This window comes from Hydra vulgaris, chromosome 08 (assembly GCF_038396675.1).
Source record: "Hydra vulgaris chromosome 08, alternate assembly HydraT2T_AEP".
Lineage (NCBI taxonomy): Eukaryota > Metazoa > Cnidaria > Hydrozoa > Anthoathecata > Hydridae > Hydra > Hydra vulgaris.
Genome location: NC_088927.1, coordinates 65,902,501 through 65,927,500, shown reverse-complemented (window position 1 = coordinate 65,927,500; position 25,000 = coordinate 65,902,501). Strand labels below are relative to the sequence as shown.

Genomic DNA, 25,000 nt, shown 5'->3' with positions numbered 1-25,000 from the left:
CAGCTATATCAGGTAGAATGCAACTAGTGGAATCAAGAGATAATATTGATGAAAAGTACTTAGCAAACAATTCGGCTTAGTTATTAGGTGAGTAAAGTCACAACTTTTCTGTTGGTGAACTATATTTATTTAACATATACAATTTTAACTTCTATATTTTAAATACCTTTATTTAAGATTTTAGTACATTTAGTATGGAATAAAAAGCCAAAATAAAATTTGGTCTTTGGTTGAAAAATTTGGTTGAAGATTTTTGTGACTCATGCTTTATTTAGGTTTTTTTCTTAGCTTTTTTGGCCAATTAGCCTCGTTAAGCAATACTAAAGCAAGTTGAATCAACCATTTAACATTTTAAAATTAACTCTTTGTAGTTCTGTTGAATTACCATTTTATATTAAGCAGCATCAGATAAAAGAGAGGGTTTGATGAATAAAAACCTTTTCATATATAACCTTTTGTATATATGACATAATGCAATAGAGCAAATAGTTCAACCAAACTATTAAGAACTTTGAAGGAGAGCAATGATAATTAATAGTTTCAAAAAAGTTGCTTATCAAAAGATCAAAAAATTTTAAAAATTAAGTAAACATGTTAAAATGTCAACAATCACTTACAAAAGATGACTATTTACAAATTATAAGAAAAAACAGTTTATAAAAATAAATTGTTTTTTCTTATAATTTAAATTAAACTGAAGTCTTTATTCTTTTGTTTTTATTTCGCTCTTAACTAGGCTGCAAGTAACCATTAAGCAAGACATGGCTGCAATAAACAAGGCTGCAAGCAAGGCAATTAAGACTTAACAGTCTTAACAGAAAACACAGAATTTCAAAGTGAAAAAAAACGTTAACAGAATACATAAAAAACTGTAAATGAGAGTTAGGAAAGCATGTATGCAGGAGATGAATCCAAACCACAGATATTCAAGGGAAAATACTAGATGAACAAATGGAACATGCTCTGAAGCATGAAAGAACAATAATAGTAAAATGATATAACTTAGCTGAAACATGCAAGATTGAGTTTTGGTTGAAAAAATCAAAGATCCATGGGTACAATTAAAGGTCTAAATAAGTAGAATTAAAGGACTAATGGCTAAGAACTTTTCATCAATCACACCTCTTGATTATACTAATCACATTTTACCTAATATAGCTGACAAACAGGTTAATTCGTTGGTTAACATTTGTATCACTCAAGCTTTTTTATAAGTGATTTCCTGTTTAGACTTGAACCAACATGCCTGTGATAGTTTTGAAGAAGTGTTCTCTGAAGCTGTTATCTATATTTTCAAAACAATTTAACAAGTGCTTATCAGAGTTTTTTTTTCCAGTCTGCTAGAAAGCTTTACCTGTTATCCCTATTTTTAAAAATTCTAGAGAGTAATCTGACTCATCTATCCACTGTCTCATTAGTCTTCTTCTTACCATAAGCAAAGTTTTTGAGTCTTTAATTAACAAACACTTAATCTCTCATCTCCAATCTAATAACTTATTTTCTGATCATCAACATGGTTTTCGATCTTCTCATTCTACTACTGATTTGTTAACAGTAATAACTGATAAGTTTCATCATGCATTAGATTAACTACCACACTTTAAAATCACTCACCACATTTCTAAACACTTTGGTTTGGCTTGGCAAGCTGGTCTTCTTCATATGCTTTCTACTTACAGTGTATCTTTAAGATTATTGAATCCTTCCTTACCAATCGTAGTATAAACGTTGTCCATGATGAACAGCATTTCCCGTAACTTCAGGAGTTCCTCAATATTCTATCTTTGGCCCTATACTTTTTTCAATTTACATTTATGATCTCCCAGAAACTCTCACATATAAATTGGCATTGTTTGCTGATGATACTACCATTTATTCTTATCTTGATAAGAAGCCAACACTCTCTAATTGCTTGGAGGGGGCATTTGAGCCTGAAAAGAATCTCACTTCTGCTACAGCATGGGGTTCTCAGTGGCTGGTGAACTATATATCAGATAAAACTCAATTTTTTTCAGCTAATTGTTATCCCAACAATCTAGATCTTCCTATATTTATGAACAGTAATGTACTTGATGAGTCATCTACACTATTTTTACACCGGATTCTATTCTTTATCTCCATAAATCTCTGGTTCCTTACTAGTATGAAATATTCTTGCCATATCTGGGATGTATTTTTAAATGATGCCCTTTCCCTTTTAAGCAAGGTGCAAAAACACATCATAAACATATTTAGACATTCAACCATTGTCACATCAACCTAATGTTGCTTCTCTTTCTCTTTTCTATAAATACTGTAATGGGCGCTGCTCTAAAGAGATAGTGTCTCTTGTGCCACCTACTGAAATTCATTCTCATGTTACTCGTCACTCAATTAATTTTCATCCCTTTACTGTGACTGTTCCTAAGTGCTCCAAAACTTACTATTTGACTAAATTTTTTTCTTGAACATCAGTTCTTTGGAATTTGCTTTCTTCATCTTGTTTTCCTGATTCATACAATTTGCAATCTTTTAAGTCGTCTGTTAACTGTTATTTTGCTTTATAAACTTCATCTTTTCCCTTCCAGTAACTTACAATTCTAACAATGGTTGCTTGCAGCCTTATTCAAAAGTGATGTTCAAAAAAAAGAAAAGCTGAAAAGCATATTTGAAAGGCTGGGAACAAGATAAGAGAGATAAAAGTTACATTCAAGATCACATCTTGAAAGTTACTTTTATTTTTCTTATCTTGTGGTGGATATTTGTTCTATCCAAACAGCTTGCAGAATCTGTAGTGCATTTGTCACTTTGGATCTAAGCGAAATGAAATTTCATTATTATCAATTCATTAAATCATTAACATGCTGTTTAAACTTTTGCACCAAAAAGCAAAACTGTTTGTAAAAATTATGAATACAAAGGAATTAAGTTTACAACATAAATTCAATTTTTTTTTAAAATAACAAAACTAATCAAAATATTTTTCCTAAGATAACTTAAAACCATATAAAAGAGACAATTAAAATTGTGTAATGTTACATTTTAATTGTGTAACATTACACAATCTTAATTGTGTAATGTTACACAATTAAAATGTCCTTACATGGACATTTTAATTGTGTAACATTAAAATGTCCATGTAAGGACATTTTAATGTTACACAATAAAATGTCCTTAAATTGTTAATAACTAATATTTCTTTAAAGTATATATCATAAAAACACTAATATATCTTTAATGAAAATATAGTAATAAACAGTGATATATCTTAATGAATATATAATATACAATATTAACCACTTCTATATTGAACCATAAGTAAACTAAAGGTAAAAGTATTCGAGTTGCTTTTTAAAAATTAATAATTATTCATTTAAAATTAAATTATATTCAACCATGGTTTAACTCCAATATTGACTGTTTTGAGAAAATAAAATTTAGTTTTTTGAATCTTAGGAAGTTAAGGTGTTGAAAAAAATCTTAATTTTAAGGTGATGAAAAAAAATAAGTTTTATAAAATTTAGTATATAAGCAACTTTTTTTTTCTTCTTTCTGTTTTATATTTAACTTTCATGGTTCCACACTTGTGTGGTTTGAATATGTGGTTGCATAAACTTTCTTTCTATTTTATGTTTAACATCCATAGTCCCACACTTATATGGTTGCATAAATAAATTAGGACTATAATGAATAATTTAACAAATGACAAGTTTAATTTAGTATATAAATGGAACACATTTTTTTAAAATAATGACAAATAAATACTAATAGTTTTAATATGAATGACTATGACTTATGTTTCAACAAACTCTTAAGAATTTTACTTGAGGATTTAAGTGATTTTAATAAGCAATTTTTTCATTAAAATGAAAAGCAAATAAACATAAAGCTGTATGTTAAAAATAAAAATATATTATCATTGCCAATAAAGTATAATAATAAAAAATATATACTATCAAAATAATAAAATATTATTATTGCTATTGAAGTATAATATATTTTATTATTACTTGGCATAACAAACTCCTGGTGTTGGTTTAGAACATGTAGACTTAGTAAATTTAATCTTTGCTCTCTTTGAAGAATCTGCATAACCAAAAATTAATGTAAACGTGTAATTTTTTGATTCAAGAAGAATATCTTTATTGATTACAAGACTAGGGGAATAAAACCCTGTTGTTGTAGCATTCGGAGCAGAAAGCTCAGGAGGAAAATTACCAGCATCATCTGCTATATCCCATTGTGCCTCTAATCTAAAACAAAAAATCAAAAAAAACTTTTTTACATTTATAAAAACAGTTTGAAAATGTGGTGCAAAAAAAAACAACAAGGCTTGAGGAGTTAAAAATAAAAGAAATAAATGTATACACATACATATATTTCATTTACATAAATGTATATACATAAATAGAAAGTTTATATAAAACAAGTACAAAGCATTGTGCGAAGTGAGTTTGTTGATACTCACGTTTGTAGAACACAATCAAATGTATCTTCACATTCAAATGTATATATCACACGTTCCTTAAAATTCAGTTTTTTATCACAGTTGGAAACACATCTATAAAATCAGAATTTTCAATTATTTTAATTTTTAAATAATAATGAATTTTTTACTCAACTAAGACTATATAATATAACTTCAATTTATTTAAAACTATATAATTTCAATTTATTTAAAATAAAATAATAGCTTTAATATTTATTTTTAAATCTAGTTCACTCCGAGCATTTGTAGGTTGTATGAGTTGAGAAGACATGAAGATGGGAGAGAGTTTTAAAGGATTCAAGAGTAGGGAAAAAAAATTTAGACAAATAAAGTCTCTAATCAAATGTATAAAACTTTCATTATACTTAAAACAAAAATAATAATTAGTAATTTGTAATTTTAAAAGGGCTTTGATGATGTAGAAACATTAGTTAAGATTTGTTTCTAAAATTCATTTGTATTCAGCGCATTTTCGAAATGCTAATAGGTGTGGTCAAATCGTCAAAATAAAATATTTAATCATATAATGGCATGCAATCAAACATGCCTTTCTAACCAAGACTGATATATATATATATATATATATATATATATATATATATATATATATATATATATATATATATATATATATATATATATGTATATAATTATGCGTATATATATTTATATGTGTCTTATATATATATATATGTGTGTGTTTTATATATATGAGTTTGTGTTTTATATAAAACACATAAATATATGTATATTTAGGTTTTTAAAACCTGATTTTAATTAAATAAATTTATCTAAATTAAGTGAAAAATTTGAATTTTCTCTCTTTTTTACTTAACGTTAATATTATTTCGTTTTTACTTAACGTTAATATTTTTTATATTAATTCACATCTACAAAGTCAGAATTATCAATTATTTTAATTTTTAAATAATAATGAATTTTTTATTCAACTATATAAGACTATATAACTTCAATTTATTTAAAACTTCAGAATATACATACCTATATATATATATATATATATATATATATATATATATATATATATATATATATATATATATATATATATATATATATATATATATATATATATATATATATATATATATATATATATATATATATATATATATATATATATATATATATATATATATATATATATATATATATATATATTAGGGTGTCCCAAAAATGTATATATATATCTCAATTTTTTCCCATTCTCTAAGGTCCAAATAGGCTAAAATTACCAAAAAAACACTTTTTGTTCCAGTAAAAGTGATAGCTGTAAAATTTCATTTTTCAAAAAAAAATGTACATTTTTTTTGTGAAAAATCAAAGTATCTTAAAAATATTTATTTTTTAGTTTAAGAAGTTATTCTCTGGCGATCAGTATGAGGTTCTTTATTGTGTTACCCAATAAGCTGTTTCTAACAAAGTTCTGGACCAATAGGATAATCTTTTCTGTGTAGCCATTGGCACATTCAATTAGCTTCAAATATCTTTTAAATATGTAAAATGTCTAACAGTCGTTTCACTTTATCCGCCATTTCAACTCCCCAACATGAATCTCAGCTATACTACCGGCTCATTAAGTTCCTACTAGCTCAGTAAGCTCCTGCAAGCCACAACCTATTGAAACCTCGCTTAGTAAGCTCCATTGACCTGCTAACAACTGGTAGCTTTGGTTTCCCCATATGAAACATTTACCAAACACCTTAGGAATGAATTATTAATAATATTTTTAAAAAACTCTAAAATGTACTTCCCCCCCCCCCTTCCTTTCCTCCAAGAAAAAAAAAAGTGATTGATAATATAATTTAACTAATAATGAAAGGCTCCAGATTGAGGAAAATGAAATAGTGGTACATCTCCTAAAAATTAAAAGACAACTAGTTCACATAGCTTCTTGTAGTCCCCATGTTAAATATCTCTGTGGTCAATGGCCTCTTGAGGAACTTCAGGACCTCCCTTTTAATGTTGTTTAAAAACAACCTAACTTGTTACCCATTCTAATCAAACCTAAAATCTTATCCACCTCATTCTGAGTGACCAGCTTTTATATAATCTTACATATAGTGCTTTCCTGTGCCATTTTATTTTCTCATCAACAAGATCCTCCACAAAATGAGAAATGTGTACCTCCAACATATGATGCTTGCAGATAAATCAGAACAGGGAAGGTAGTGAAGATGGTAAAAACTCCATAAAAGAACTTCAGTGTTGAAATCAGTGGTGTAAAGAATTTTAGAAAAATCATTTATAAAATTGTATATCTGAGGCTTTCCAATGCAGAGAAGCTGGTTAAAATATTCTATCAATCAGCTGCCCATGACAGCTGGTTGATTGAATAATTTATAGGAAACATTAGCTTTCTGGTATTAGTGTTTTCCTCTTTTTTAATTGACTAAAGATGACTTAAGTCCGTATGTGACATGTTTTTTTTATAAGAAAATTATACATTTATAAACATATGAGGCTCAGGTTATGTTTAAAAATTAGGTGCATGATTAGCATTTTGTTGTGTGTTACTTTAAATCAGGTTTAATACTTTCAGTTTAAATCATGTTTATGAGCAGAATACTGAAATTTTCATTTGTGTTTATTTGATGCATGAAAACCATTTAATGAGGTTATTGCTTTGCAAAACAAAAATATTTATATATAAGTATTGATGATTTTTTTTTTTTGACCACAAGGTCTTCGAGTATGCACACGGTTTTGCAAGCTTAAGAATAATTATTATTATGAGCTTCTTAAAATATTTTAAATAAGTGTAACCAAGTCTGTTACAAAAATTATTCATATAAAATAAAAGCATGCATTAAACTAATAATTCACTTTACTATTCAACAATAAATGTTTAAAATAACAAAAGAATGAGAAAAATGTCCTAAGAAATTAAATAACATTGACAACAAAATAACATTAATTTTCAAAAGATTTAATTTTTTTAAATTTTACAAAAATCACTTTTTGACAACTGATTTTGTTTTTTTGGTTATTAATAGCCTCTGTGGACTTCAGAGAATGGCAAAACTTGAGAAATGTCCTCAAAAAGGAAAAATAAAAACTATTTCTTGTACACCTTTTGGTGAGCGTAATTTAGAGCTTTTGGTAAAGCTCTAAAAATATTTATATATCAAATTCAAAGAAAGTTTATTTGTCTTTTCTACAAAACTTTTGAGAAAGCAGATATTTTGTAAGCTTAATCATATTTCTGAGCCTCTCAATATATTTTGCTTTAACATACCTGAGCCTAATTCTTAAAACCAAAATATGCTTTTAAAGAGTCATAATAGCTCTATTTGATAATTAGGCATCATTATTAACTTTATTAAAAGCAAAATAAAAGATAAAAATAAATTTCATTACATATTATTCCAATATTGATATAACGGTCATTTATTCTTGAAAAAATCAATTTTTTCAAATTTTACAGCTATCACTTCCTGGCTTCAAAATTTTTTTTTCTGTTAATTTTTAGCTTCAGAGAAAAAGTATGTTTTTGGGACACCCTAATATATATATATATATATATATATATATATATATATATATATATATATATATATATATATATATATATATATATATATATATATATATATATATATATATATATATATATATATAAACAACTTTAAAATGTATTCTACAAAAGAGAGTGCTCAATGTTCTTAAAAGAACAGAGCAATTATAAATTAGTAGAAAATCACTTAACAAAAAATTTTTTTCATTTAACACTGTGTTTCATCAATAAAGACTCATCAGAAATGAATGATCAAATCAATAAAACTTCAATTTATACCAAAAATTAAATTACAGGAAGTCACAAATTTCTTAACTACTGTAAGTTTTCACGCATTAGTGGAATTTGCTGACACTTTTATAAAAAGAATTCTTTAGGAATTATTACTTATGCTTATTAAAAAAAATATTTTTCAAAAGGGGGATTTAATGTAACTATTATTTGAGCTCATTTATTTTTATAGCTTTTTAGGAGAAACTTATTTTCATGCCTTCGTTTAGAAATTAATTTGGATTTTTTGTTTAATAAGTATTCTTGGTTTGCATGAGTAATTATTTCAAATTTTTCTAGTAGGCATAGAATGCATTTTTTGGAAATATTGTTATATGCAGGCGCTGTTTTAAAAATGGACCAATTCAGTATAAAATCATCAATATTTTTACCTTTAAATTCCCATATATATTTTGACAGCATGGTGTCTTTTGAATACTTTTTATTTTTAAAAAAGATTGCTTATCATTGGCAAAAGGTTTTTTCCATTCACCAAACGTGTATATAATCACTATAAAACGAAGTTTTATAGAGATTATATACAAACATATGTAATGATATTATACACTTTAAAAAACGAAAAGATTTTAAAAAAGCTAAAATTTCTAAAAACATCAAAACACAGGAAGAATAAATTTGTTGCGTATGTGTCATGATTGAGATACTTATATTATTAATATGCTTAGGAAATTATTTCTAATAAGCTGCGGATGGTCTGAAAAAAAAGTTTTTTGAAAATTAATAAAAAAAAACTTAACAAGACTGTCCTGCTACTCCAGATGGTGCTGCTGTGGGGGCAAAAAAAAAAGAAAAAGCCTATAGCTAGAAAAAACTTTAAAACTTTTTTTTGCTACATTTATCTTTTAACTATAAATATATGCTGCAACTGTTTTTCAAAACACCTTAATATGCTTATTACGTATTTCAAAAAAAACGCAATTAAAAAAAGATTAATAGGAGAAACTCTTTGTAAAACGTTTTTTGAAACTAATAACTCTTTGAAAATATGTATTCAATAACATTTGTAGACATCTAAACTAGCTTATTTTGTAAAAAAGTCAAATTTGATTTTTTTCAGCCGTTTTTCAAACACCTTAGGGTGTTTTGAAAAATGGCTGCAGTAAGGATGATACAACGAATAGGTTGAAATGAGATAATTTGACGCAAAATTTAAAAGTACTTAACAAAAGCCACTAAACCAAAAAATTAAAAGTAGTTGCAGTTCAGTACACTTTAAAATTTTTAAGTATAGTGTATTGGTGTTTGCAAAGAAACATTAAATAAATCGTTTTTTAATATAAAACTTATTTTTTTTAAACTTTGTTGTTATAGGCAGGTTTGGCACTTAACCATCCCTATAAAAACAATATACATAAACAAATGCTATTTGTTTATGAATATTGTTTATAAAATGTAAAAAATCCACTTACATAACATTTTATTCAGGATCACATGTAATTAAACTTAAGTAAACTTAATAAGTAAACTTTTCTAATAATTACAAATCTTTTTTGCTCAAGCTGTTTTGTTTTGATTTTTTGTATGTATGTTATTATATTAAAAAAAATTGACAAGATTGAAAAACCCAAAACATATTGTCTCAACAAGGGGAAAATTTAAAACTTCAATTTTAGATTTGCCTCTCTCTTGATATTTTCTGATTGCTAAAATTATGTCATCTGCATCTTAGACAGTTAAAAATGATAAACGAGACTTTTTCATAAATCGTTGAAGCCACAATTTTTTTGCGTATGTGACATTACTCCTGTCACATATGTAAAAACCTAGAAAAACAAACTAGATGCAAGATTTTATTTAAATTTTTAAAAAAAACTCCTTCTATTAAAGATATATGGAATATGTTTTTATGGGATATATTCTAATAAAGACAATAACTATTTATTTATTACTATTGTAATAAATGCAATCTCTTATCCATGAAATGATATATCTGTACCAGTTTTATATATTTTTATACAAATGTATGCAACTTAATTAAAATTAATCAAAAAATGTATAATAAATGCAAAAGGAAACTTGACGCATAAAGATTTATTTTGCCACAAACCAACGTCAATGCGAAAAAATTTTTTGGGTTAACTTTTAGATTAGTGTTTATTAGCTGAGGCTATTATTGTTTAGGTTTTAATTATCACCTTTAATTTAATTTTAATTATCATTTTTAATCATCATTTTAATTATCATAATTATGATAATGAACTTTTTTTTATGACTATGTTTTAGTGGTCATACAAACATTTGTAAGTGTAAACGTCTTAAGCATATGTTGAGTTTGCAAGCATTATATAGAGATAACTGCGTATAATATATCTATAAAATGAGAAAACTTTAAAAATTTTTTGCTATATTATTTTTTTTTTACTATTAATATATAAGCAAGATTGAAAAAATTTCAAAATTTATTACACTGAGTAGAGGTCTTAAACCCCCTAAAACAAAACTGATAACAGCGCACTTAACTACTGAGCTATCAATGAAATGTATTTAGCAGAAAAACAAACCTAATTATAAGTCTCTAATAAGCTCTACGTATGCGGAAAAGGTGCACATGTTAAGTTTTTTGCTCTTTGAATGCTTTTTTCAGTATAAATTATTTTACTAAAAATATTGAAGTAAATAAGGAATAGGTATATAAACAATTGGTGTGGAATAAACATGTAAAGAAATGGTAGGTTTGGTAAAGACCCATATTTTACAGATCAGGAAAGCTAGGATATATAAGGAAAAAGTATAGAAAAGTTTGGTTTGAAATAGACCTAATAAGACCCAAATTTTTACGGGTCCAATCTCAGCTAGTAAATAATATTAATGTTTAGTGAGAAAGAGAGAAAATTAAAATTTTTTCACTTTAACTAAAATCAGGTTTTAAAAATATTTTGAAATATAACTATGATTTTTTCATGTTAATTGCTTGTTTTTAACAAAAGCAAAAAAAATAAATAAATAAACTACATACATAGTAGAAAGAGCTGGAAGACCTCTAGGAACCATATAAAGTTCTTGAGTAAAACAATCTTCTTTGTATCTGTCAATTGAGTAAACATCTTTACCTGCATACTTTCTTCCGCATACTTCAATATGATAATTAATTTCTTCCAAAAACTCATGTGTACTAAAATTAATTTTGGAATTTCCAAAAGAAATATTCACCCAGGTTTCATTAAAACAAGTGTTACTTTTATATGTCGAATTCAAATGTGTAAAATTTGACATTGCATCTAAAGCATCTGATAAATTTGAAGCAATTTTACATCTCCACATAAAAGTGATATCTTGAGCACCAATTGTTGGATCATCTGGATCATAACTAGAAGTTGAGCTTATTGTAAAGTTTTGGTGTAAGGTATTGTTACCAAATTTCTTCTTGTATGCAATCGAATTAAAAAATCCTTTATCAATAACCATAAACAATGGTGAAGCTGTAATATTCAAGTAGGCAATATAAATGTTAGTTTCTTCCCCATATTTAAAAGTAAGCGTTAAGTTGTAAAGACCAAAATTAAGTTGATTTCTCTGGATTGTGTAAACGACCTTTTGTTGAACTTGAGTACCTATTGATAATTGTGTCAAAACAGAATTTGTAAGATTCCATTGAAAAATGGAGCTCAATTTTAAACAAACTGGATCAGGATTTTCAACAACAGCAGCTAAGTCAGCACCAACACTTCGAATAACAGTCATAGGGGTTACAATAGATCCGTAGTAAAAACTAAGTCCTGGAATTGAACAGTTTCTGACCACAACTGCAATTGAATTGTTACTAAAATCTAAAGAATTCCTACACGTAACTGATATAATATACTTTTTTTCAATTTCATAGATATGCTGTTCTTGAAACGAAACAAGATCTTGATTACCAGTCTGGTCAATCCATTTAGTGCTACCATCTCCCCAGTCAATTAGGTAATTCCTGTAAGATCCATAATCTTGACTAATAGTAACTAATATGATTTTGTTGGGTGATATTAAAGCATAACCATTTTGTGAAACAATTGGTGATGATACAATGTTTAACAATGATAATTTGCAAAAAACTATTACTATTTTAAATACAGATTTTGAAGAGTTAATAATTGTATTACTATCAACAAGAATATTACTAGCAGTAGCAGTGACTTTAAATCCATCAAGATTGCACTTAAAATATCTATAAAAAAAAGGAACTGTACAAAATTAAATTTTTATAATTTACCTGAGTTGTTAACTTATTTCATTAGTTAACTAATATATTTTTATAAGTGGTATTAAAGCATAACCATTTTGTAAAACAATTAACAAACTTTTTTTGGCGCATTTAGGAACAGTCACAGTAAAAGGATGAGACTTAATTGAATGACAAGTAACATAAGAATAAACTTTAGTAAATGGCACAAGAGACATTAGCTCTTTAGAGCAGCGTAGTATTTATAAAAAAGAGAAATATGTTGTGCAAACAGAGATTTTATCTAACTGATACTTGTATCAAATAAGAATTTTTTTTTTTTTATAACATCTTTGCTTTCAACTAGGCTGCAAGCAACCACTAATTAGAGTTGGAAGTTACTGGAAGAGAAAAGACAAAGATTGTAGAGCAAGATAACAATTAACAGACATTTAAAAGATTGCAAATCATATGAATCAGGAAAGCAAGATAAAGAAAGTGAATTCCAAAGAACTGATGTTTGAGGAAAAAAACTAGACTAGTAAGAGTTTTTGGAGCACTTAAGAACAGTCACAGAAAAAGATAAGACTTAATTGAATGACGAGTAATATGAGAATGAATTTTAATAGATTGCACAAGAGGCGCTAGCTCTTTAGAGTATTTGCCATTATAGTATTTGTAGAAAAGAGAAAGAGAAGCAACATTACAACAATGTGATAATGGTTGGAGGTTGGTTACAAGAGCAGGTCAAGCTATGTTTACAATTTGTTTTTGCACCTTGTCTAATAGAAAAAGGACATCATTCGACAATGCGCTCAAGACATGGAAACAGTATTCCATACAAAGACGGATTTGAAATTTATAAAGATAAAGAATAGATTACAAAGTAAGAAAGTGGCGAGCATGATCAAGACTTAGCAGAGGCTAATTTTGCAATGGAATTGATATATGGATTCAAGAAAGATTGGAAGTAAGAGTTAATTCTAGAAAACAGAGGGCAGATGACTCATTAAGTACATTACCGTTTAAAAAACAGGAATGTCTATTTTGTTGCAATAACAATTAGCTGAAAAAAATTGAGTTTTATCTGAGTTATAGTCACCAGCTGCTGAGATCCCCATTCTGTAATAGAAGTGAAATTCTTTCCAAACTCAAATGCCCCCTCCAGCAATCAGAGAGCGTTGGCTTCTTATTAAGACAAGAATAAATGGAAGTATCATCAGCAAACATTGCCACTTTAGTTGTGAGATCATAAATGTAAATTAAAAAGTTTAAAGCCAAGGATAGAAGAGCACTGTCTGTCCAGGACAATTTTTATACTACAATTGGTAAGGAAGGATTTAAAAGTTTTAAAGATATTACCTGATACAGCATAAGAAGAGAGTTTATGGAGAAGACCAGCATGCCAAACATTATTAAAGGCTTTAGAGATGTCGAGACTAATAGCCTTAACCTTTCCACATCTACCTAAAGCACAATAAAACCTATAGGTTATTACCATTAACAAATCATCTGTAGAACAAGTAGATCAAAATCCATATTGATGATCAGAAAGTAAGTTATTAGATTCAAAATGAGAGATGAAGTGTTTGTTAATTAAAGACTCAAAAACCTAGCTTATGATAGATGGGGGAAACAAGACTCTGATAAGCACTTGTTAAATAGTTTTGAAAGTATAAACGACAGCTCCAAAGAACACTTCTTCAAAACTTTACCAGGTGTGTTGTCCCAATCACAAGCTGTAGAAGACTCTAAGCAGAAAACCACTTTAGATACAGAAGCTGGAATGATATGAATGTCAAGCAATAAATCAACCTGTTTGTTAGCTATATTAGGTAGAATGTGATTAGTGGAATCAAGAGATAAGACTGATGAAAAGTTCTTAACAAATAATTTAGCAAACAATTCGTTCATTAGGTGAGATAACAAAATCTGAATCCTGTAAAAGAGGAAGAAGAAAAGATTTGCCTTAATTATAAACACTGTTAATTACTGTTAATCTTCTTTTTGTTTTTGACTCTCTTAATAAAAATTTACCTTCTTCTATAACAGACTTTTTTACAGAAAGTAGAATAATACATACATACTCAACTAGAAACATATATAATGGAAAACATATATAATGGAAAAAAGTGTACCATCATTTAAATCTCAGAAGTGTGGTAAACATTCTGTCGTCTATCAGTGCATTTGTGAATGGAACAAGAGTCTTGTATGTTTACTGAATGAGTTCAAAAAACTACAACTCCAACCACCTTTATCAACTTTTCTTAATTTAAAATAAAATCAATTTAAAAAAATTCTGAGAACAACTTTATTCTAACTTATTGACATTTCACTAAATATTTAAAATATACCCCTATTTTTTTTAATTATGATTACTACTAAATATGATTACTACTTAAATGTTTACTTACTACAACTATTATCATTAACTTCTTGTTTGTTTATTTTTTATTATTTTCATCAAAATATGATTTTTAAATGTTTACTTTGTTTATGGATGTTCTAAGTGTGTATGCTTATTATTAATTATATTTTATTTAAAAACTGGTGTAACTCCTTTGATCAGAATTCTGTTTGAGTGACACCATCCTAATCAATCATTTAGTTATTATTAAATACTTATAATTATTTTACTCATTATTATATTATTTTATATTATTATCATTTATATATATATATACATATATATATATATATATATATATATATATATATATATATATATATATATATATATATATATATATGTATATATATATATAAATGCTGTAGTGGTGTAGTGGTAAAGCGCTCGCTTTATAAGTGAGAGGTTCCGAGTTCGATCCCCACCACGTCCCTGGTAGTACCACGCTCAACTTGTTTCTCTGCGCAGCAGCCTTGTTTGTCAAGGTTCGTATTTCGAAGTTATAGAGTTGAGAGAGGGTTATAACCACTATTAAGTAACCTCCTCATCAGTAGTGGCCTTCTCGGAGGTGACAAACAAAAAAAATATATATATTTATATATATATATAGATATATATATATATATATATATATATATATATATATATATATATACATATATATATATATATATATATATATATATATATATATATATATATATATATATATATATATATATATACATATATATACATATTAAGCAATTATTTTTCCTTACTATAATCAAGTCACAAAATTTTTTATCATTATTATTATTATTATTATTATTATATTTATTATTATTATAATATTTGTGTATGATTTAAAAAAGGAAAATAAATCTTGTTGTTAATTTTCTCTAAAAGTCTATGGAGCCTAATTTTTTAGATGAAATACGAGATTTTGTGCACTGAAAAATGAGGGCTTTGGCCTTAGAAAAAAAATTTTAAAATCGTTTCTAGAAGTAGTAAGCAGACGTTTATTCTGAAGAATTGTTTTGGCGATAGATAAGGAAGTAATGGTTACGATTGGATACTGCAGCAATAAAAAGAAAACCATGGAGAGAAGTGAGACTTGACTTGGAATTGTCAAGAGGGTATAAAAGATTTCTAACCATCAGCTTCAAAGTAGTTGTAAGAGGTATGATAGGGGGATCTGATGATGAAGTAGTACCAACAAAACAAACAAATTAAGTGTTTCAACAAAACAGACAAGCAAAAAAAAAAAAAGAATACGAAATAAAAACCTAACTCCTTGATCCTCAGGCTTTTTAACGTTGACTTGTTTTTACAAACCTAATCAAAAAACTGTTTTGAAACAGTAAAATGCTCAGTTACTCAAGCATAGCTTGTACTTTTTAATCATAGAAATCGCGTACATATTGATGATTTGATACCAAGTTTACATTTTTTAATCATGCAGTATGAGAAAATGGCTTAAAAAGATACATAAAAAGAAAATTTTTTGCAAATTGTTGATAACAAATGTAAAAAAAAAAAAAAAGGAATCATGAGCTTAACTCAGATGCTCATGCAGCTGCTGCAGTTTTAAATGTTCCTAAACTTTATTTCTTGGATTTAATTTACAAAAAAATAAAATGATTTCAAAGCAATGCTAAAAATAGTTTAACTGTGTATAAGTGTGCTCGGCAATGATGCCTTTTTTATCAACGCAAAGAATGGATCACATAAAATAAAACAAAACAGAACTCAGCATAAAGCACTTAGATGACAAAGAAAGAGATAACTTTTAAAATATTGAAAAAAAAACTATACTATAAGGATATTTTATATTTTAAGACAACATACATCAAAACTCATTACAATACATGTTGTTTTGATAAAATAAGAGAACTATCATATCTTTAAAATTTGTGTCTTATGTTTTATAATATACTGATATCCTCCATTTATGTTAAACCTTTATTTAACATATGCGATTTATATGCAATAAATAGTCTTTCTTTTTTAAATTTTTGATTTTCAGTTTGAAACTCAATTAAAATAAAAAAACTATATTACTGTAAAAACGAAATTCTATTTACTACTCAAAAAAGATAAGTACTGTGAGTTGTGTATTGAGTTTTACATTTAAAGTGCGAATGATGAGATGCGTTTTGAGTACTAAAAACAAATGTGTATGATGAGTTGAGTATTGAATGAATGAACTCAATATACAGTGCGCAAAAAAAAGTGTTCTGATGTATTATATATATACATAATTTTATATATATATACATACATATATATATATATATATATATATATATATATATATATATATATATATATATATATATATATATACATATATATATATATATATGTATATATATATATATACGTATATATATATATATATATATATATATATATATATATATATATATATATATATATATATATATTTGTTTATATATATATAATTAGTTTATTATAAAATATATCTTTCATAAATAAAATATCTTTTATAAATATCTACCTAAACAAAAAACATATTATCAGATTTTTTTTCTTTCTTGTTTGCATGCACTGCTTGCACTTAATCAACATTAACTTGAGGTAGGATAATATACTTTCGAACTAGTGTTAATTGGGAGGCGAGGGGAGGGGGGGGGAAGGATATCAATAGATTGAGATGGATTTCATAATTTTTCTTTTTATATTTTTGAAAAATTTAGTTTTTACTTATTCATTAATTGTAAGCACATATTTATTTTAATATTTTGTTTCAACAAATTGTTACAATTTTCCAATTGTTGAGGAAGATGAATGTTTTTGAAAACTTTTATTGATTGGAGGTGGAATAAATATTTGAATTTAAAGAGATTTCCATATATTTTAGCTTGTGAAGCTGGAATTATTCAGCATAAATGTAAACTGTTCTTTTATACTGACTAATAACTTAACTGAAAAAGATGCAAACAATAAATTGAGTATGATAAGAAAGTCTTCCTGGATGTTAAGAAAAATTGCACACATTGGTTTTACTGTCACATTGGAATTTCAGCATCTTTCAAAACCTTCGCCATGATCAATAGAAAAAAAATCAATTGGAAGATTTTTACCTAATCAAATTTTTGGTTTAGTGCCAAAAAGAGCTTTATATGGCTCCATTTTTATTTTTTCATGAAATGTGGTGTCTATAACCAACTAAACTAATATTATTCTTACACTTTATGTTGGTGAAATCCTTATTCTTATCTAGACAATAAATTTACATTTTGAGTGAAGTCTTTTGAAATTCCAGTAAAAAAATTTTTTCAATGTTCACTGAAATGTCCAAAAATAGATTTCATAATTTAAAATGAATGAACTTTTACTAAATCTAACCAATCTCAAGTTGAAAGTTAATTTCATTGAACTATGTGTGATCAAAAATAAACCTTAAATACAAAACAATGTACTGTAATGATCTAAAGAACAAATATAAACCTAAGACAAATAACACAACCATAAGACAAATAGTACCAAAATTAATTTTTTACAACTTTGCAGATCCATGAGGTAACACATAAAACTCCAAGTATTATATTACAAATGTCTTTGCTTATTTAGATTGGCTTAATAAATTTTTTTGCTTCTAGAGTTTAACAATGCTGAATAAAAACAAAACAGTTTTTTCAGAAAAGAAAAAAAAAAACCAAGAAGAAAAAGGTTTTTTAACCATCTAGATAATGCCTGCCAAAAATATAATATAAGTATACAACTTTAATAAAGTTTTACATCTAACTATAAATGAGTCATTTATTCCAATTTTTATGCAAAATTTTATTTTTTCAATATATATTACAAAATAGAATAATAATTGAAAAAAATATTTTTAAAGTGCTTTCTTTTTTATCTTAAAAACATCAGTCATTTTTTTACTGATTTTATCATATTCATAATGATAACATTAATGATATTGATAATAAATAACTGCTTATAACTGATATTGATAATAAATAACTGCTTATAACTGATATTGATAATCAATAACTGCTTATAACTGATATTGATAATAAATAATATAACTGATTAACTACATTATAATAGTTGTCAATCATAAAATTAATAACAATGACATCAATTACCAAATAAAAAAAATAACCATAATGAAAGCATTTACGTGTGAGAGACAGAGAAATTAACCACCATATCAGTAGCATCAATATTTTGGATAGTTGTAACAGGTGTACCATCACCAAAATCAAGTGTCAACTGTACTCTATTGCCATTGTTAATGCTTATAACTGTTTCATAACTGCTGTATTGTAGTTGATTTTCTTCAATGATTATATTTATCCAATTTATTTCAGACAAAACAACAATATTAACTGAGGTGTTAAGAGAGTTAACCTTGTTGGCTGCTGTCAAGTAAACAGTAAAATTACCTATAAAAAAGAATGGTAAAGAATATTATAAGGAAATTAAAAATTTATTTTTAAAAACAATAAATGCAATGAACTCTATTAACAATTTTCAAGTTATTTAAAAAAAACAGAGTGAAAAATAAAAAATAAAGAGTAAAAAGTTACTGGAAAATGATATTTATAAAAGATTTAAAACAATTTATATGATCAAAAATATTAAACACATGGTGTTCAGTAACAGCAGTCTATACCATCGAGCAACAAAATTTTCTGAAAGAAGGCTAATTTATAATACTGTGTTTAAATTTTCATTTTTCAACTTTAGTGTATTTTTTTAGTTTTTGTTCACTTTTGTTCAGTATTTTAAAGACATTTTATGCAAAATGTCTATAAAATACTTTGCACATCTCTGCAATTTTAAAAAAATTAAAAATTAACAATTTATAAACTACCAAAATTTATAACTATATTTTTTTCTTGATTGTGTAATTAATGATGATAGTTACAAAATTAATATACTTCTGCAAATTTGAACAACAAAAAAATTTAATCATATTTTAGCTATTATAGGTTTTACTATTATTTTTATTCTTATTAACAACTTTTTATAAGAAAATACAAACCCTATCATTAGTTATACCTTATATAAAAACATCATTAAAAGTAAGAAAATTTAACTATAAAAAAATATCAATTAAAAGAAAATAGGTTATAAGAAAAATATGATTAAAAATATGATAAATTGAATAAGTTGGTTGCAAACTTTTTCACATCAAAAAGAAATCTTTTTCATTTCACAATGACTTGAAAGAAATTTTAATGCTAGAAGATGCCAAGTTTCACTTTATTTATTAAAAATAATATTAATTGGATATAGAAGCAGAAGATTTGAAATACCATTGAAAAAAAACTAAAAAGTGAAAAAAAACTGTGTGCACGACTAATATTTTCTATTTTTACATCCGTTTCCATATTTACCATCAAGAAATTCAATAATACCAGTTATACAATAATATTTGTATACAATACTTAGAGAGGTCAATGCACAATCAGTAAACAAGCAACAATAACAAAGGCTGAGTAAGAAAAATAAAATTTGGCTTTAAAATAAAAGCAGTTAATACTAGTGATGTCACAAATATTTAAATATTTAAAAGCAGTAAATACTAGTCCCAAAAAAAAGAGCAGGAAATATGTGAATGGTTTAAAAATCAAATCCTTATGGTTTGAAGTGGTTTAAAACTCAACAGCACACATTTTGGAGTGATTTAAAATTGGAGTTTGATATGATGTATAAGAGATTCTTAAGTTAAATTAGTCAAATTGACCAAACTTAAAAACAAATGAAAAAATAATTATAAAACAGATTTTTTTGCTTTTAAAAAAAAGTTTAAAAACTATTATGTTCTAAAGTGTTCTTTGTATGTCTTTATGGGTTTTATTTAATAGGCACGTTAGCAAAATGAAATGTGTTAAGATAAAGGAAAAAAATAGGAAACTAGCTAACTACTGAGAATTTGTTTAAAATTATAAATATTAAAAATTATAAATAATAAATTATATATTAATAACTTATTACCCATCAAAGTCAAAAAAATGTACCTAACTTAAAAACTGTAACAAAAATTATCAAATTTGATAATATTTAAAAATCCATGGAAAAAAAATTATATTATTGTGAATATGGTATTAAAGTAGTTATATTAAATATATTGTAAATATGGTATTAAAGTAGCTATATTAAATATATTATTGTAAATATGGTATTAAAGTAGTTATTTTAAATATGGTGTTAAATTGAGTTGTATTAAAGTAAAATCTTTTTATAATAATTAAATGAGTACATTTTAATATACTTATATATATATATGCACAATCAGTAAACAAGCAACAATAACAAAGACTGAACAAGAAAAATAAAATTTAGCTTTAAAAAGCAGTAAATACTAGTGATGTCACGAATATTTGGCAACTTAATAAAAAAGGCAATTGTTTAATCGTCTTTCCCATTAAAGTTAAACCATACTTTAAGTTGAGGTTGTCGTGAAAATAACATTTTTAATAAGTTTAGAGTTTTTTATGCAAATTCAATCTACTGCAATTACCTCAGAAATTACCTTCTGAAATTACCTCAGAAGTGCAAGATATACCTGAGCTGGTTATTTTTGAACTTTTCTGAATGGTTGAAAAAATAAAAAATATATAAAAAAAATAGATAAAAGAGTATGAAACTTAAAGAGTATGAAACTTTTAGGCATAACTATAGTTAAAATATTTGGTGTAACAGAAAATAAATAATGCATGCTGTGACAACCTATTTATAAATGCCCACAGAATAGTTGACTTATGCCCTACAACAATGCAGGTCAGAGCTCTCAATATATAATTAAGTATTGCCAAATATTCGGTGGAATATTCATGGCATCTCTAGTAAATGTAAATAAATTCAATCTCAACTTTGTAGAATTTTTGCTTGAGATAAATGAAAAGCATTATGATCGTTTGAAATAAGTTCGAAAATGTTATCATTGTTTGAAATAATTAAAATCAAATTATTTTCTGGATAATAAAATTTAAATAAATTAAATAAAAATTAAAAGAAAATCATCATAATATAATTATATATCAGTCCTTGGTATTAGGGTTGACATGCAGCAGTGCTGACCTAACTGCCAAGCTAAAAGTAAGGTCGGCAAAAAATTGACATTGCTGTTTCTATGTTTTATGGTAAGACCTTTGTGTATAAACTTTTTTGCCAACCTTATGCTGACCTATAACAGTTTAAGGTCATTTTTTCTAATTTCGAGGGCTGTTATATATATATATATATATATATACATATATATATATATATATATATATATATATATATATATATATATATATATATATATATATATATATATATATATATATATATATATATATATATATATATATATATATATATATATATATATATATATATATATATATATATATATATATATATATATATATATATATATATATATATATATATATATATATATATATATATATATATATATATATAAATAGAGTAAAGTTTTTCTGCAGTGCTTAATTATACGGATAGTGTCCTCAGTAATTTCTAAATGGGATTTTCCAAGTTCTATTGTTTTATCTAAAATTTCTGCTGTAATTGAGAGGTAAAGATTAGTAATATCAAATTGTATAAATGTGCATTCATTTTTATTGTTAATTTTTCTAAAAAAAACATTTAAAATGAATGCACATTTATACAATTTGATATATATATATAAATATATATAATATATTCTTATATAGTCAATAAGTTATTATTTTTAAATAAATCTTTAAATAATCGTTAACGATAAACATGTAAGAAATCCTACATGTTAACTGTAAACAATCATTTAGTTAAACTATTGTAAACATTTAGCTGTTGTAAACAATTATTTAGCAAAAACTGTATTTAAAAGCAAATTAAGCAACTCAATTAGATCAAACTCATTCATTCAAAGTTTAATTACTAAAAAATTGATAATTATTTCATTTTGCATTTCTTCTTTTTTATATCCGTATAAATCTACTAAACAAAAAACTACAGCGTGTTTGATAATTTGAACAGAGAATTTATATGTATATATATATATATATATATATATAGTCTTTTTATTTTTTAATATCTTCGCTTCCAACAAGGCTGCAAGCAACCACTAATTAAAATTGGATGTTACTGGAAGAGAAAAGATAAAGATTATAGAGCAAGATAACGATTGACAAACGACTTGAAGAATTGCAAATTATATGAATCAGAAAAGCAAGATGAAGGAAGCAAACTCCAAAGACCTGATGTTCGAGGAAAAAAACTAGACAAGTAAGACTTTTTGAGTACTTAGGAACAGTCACAGAAAAAGGATGAGACTTAATTGAATGACACGTAGCACGAGAATGTATTTTAGTAGATGGTACAAGAGGCGCTAGCTCTTAAGAGTAGTGCCCACAATAGTATTTGTAGAAAGGAGAAAGAGAAGCAATATTACATCAATGTAATAATGGTTAGAGGTTGGCTGTAAGAACAGGTCCAACTATGTTTACAATACGTTTTTGCATTTTCTCTAAAAGAGAAAGGACATCATTAGAAGATCCGCTCCAGATATGGCAACAGTATTCCATACAAGGCCAGATAAAAGATATATAGAGATAGAGAATAGAATTCAAAGTAAGAAAGTGTTGAGCTCAATAAAGAGATGCAACCTTAGCAGATGCTTATTTTGCATTTGATTTGATATATGGTTTCCAAAAAAGATCAGAGTTAATCCTAAAAGATAAAGAGTAGATGATTCATCGACTACATCACCGTTTATAAATATAGGAAGATCTAAATTATTGGGATAAAAAGACTGGCTAAAAAAAATTGAGTTTTATCTGTATTGAAGTTCAACAGCCACTGTGAGCCCCATGTTGTAGCAGAAGTGAAATCCTTTTCAAGCTAAAATGCCCCCTCCAAGCAATCAAAAAGTGTTGACTTTTTATCATGAGCAGGACAAATGATAGTATCATCAGCAAACAATGCCACTTTAGGTATGAGAATATCTGGAAGATCGTTAATGTAAATTAAAAAGAGTATAGGGCCAAGGATAGAACCTTGAGGATCCCCTGAAGTTACAGAACAAGAAGAAGAGTGCTGTCCATAGAGAACAACTTTTAAACTTTGATTAGAAAGGAAGGGTTCAATAATCTTAAGGATGTAGCTAGATACACCATAAGAAGAAAGCTTATGGAGAAGACCAGCATGCAAAACTATATCAAAAGATTTAGAAATGTCAAGAGCAATAGCCTTAACCTCTCCACCTTTTTTCTAGTGCACAATAAAACCTATCGATTATTACTGTTAGCAAATCAGCTGTAGAAAGAGAAGATTGAAATCCATACTGATGATCAGAAAGTAAGTTATTAGATTCAAGATGAGAAATTAAGTGTTTGTTAATTAAAGATTCAAAAACCTTGCTGATGATAGGAAGAGGACTAATGGGATGGTGGTTTGACGAATCAAATTGCTCACCAGAATTTTTGAAGATAGAGATAACAGATGACACTTACCACAAGGCTGGAAAACAAGATTCTGACAAGCACTTGTTGAATGGTTTTAAGAGTATAGACAACAGCTCTGGAGAACACTTCTGCAAGATAATAACAGGTATGTTGTTGGAGCCACAAGCTATAGAAGAGTCTAAGCAGAAAATCACTTTAGATACAGAAGCTGGAGTGATACGAATGTCAAGCAATGGATCAACAAGTTTGTTGCCAATATCAGGTAGAACACAACTAGTGGAATCAAGAGATGATATTGATGAAAAGTACTTAGCAAACAATTCAGCTTTGTTCTTAGGTGAGGTGACAAAGTCTGAACCATACAAGAGAGGTGGTATTAAAGATTTGCACTTATTATTAATGCTATTAGAGATTCTCCAGAAATCACGAAAGCCTACATTTTGAGATGACATACGAGATTTCATGACCTGACAATAGTGGGCTTCAACGTTAGACAAAACCTTTTTACAATGGTTTCTAGCAGTAATAAACAGGCGTCTGTTTTCTGGAGAATTGTTTTGCTGATAGATATAGAAGTAACAGTTTCGATTGGCAATCAGAGTAGCACAGTGTGAGGAAAACCATGGATGAGGGTGGGGCTTGATCTGGAATCGTTGAGAGGGAACAAAAGATTCCATGACAACCTGAATCCACAAAGTTATGTAAGAAACACATTTGTCAACAGGAAAACGAAATA

At 26.4% G+C, this 25,000-nt stretch overlaps 1 protein-coding gene across 2 annotated transcripts in view; it reads right to left on the bottom strand.

Annotated features, from left to right (window-relative positions):
• The window catches only part of LOC136084073 (uncharacterized), a 185,511-nt gene that overhangs the window by 92,123 nt on the left and 68,388 nt on the right, over positions 1–25,000 (bottom strand). For both annotated transcript variants that reach the window (XM_065804189.1, XM_065804190.1), the window contains exons 9-12: positions 18,981–19,245; positions 11,254–12,444; positions 4,448–4,540; positions 3,990–4,232 (exon numbers count right to left, since the gene is read on the bottom strand). In XM_065804189.1, coding sequence (XP_065660261.1) covers positions 3,990–4,232; positions 4,448–4,540; positions 11,254–12,444; positions 18,981–19,245 — 1,792 coding nt within the window. The remainder of the gene's footprint in view (positions 1–3,989; positions 4,233–4,447; positions 4,541–11,253; positions 12,445–18,980; positions 19,246–25,000) is intronic.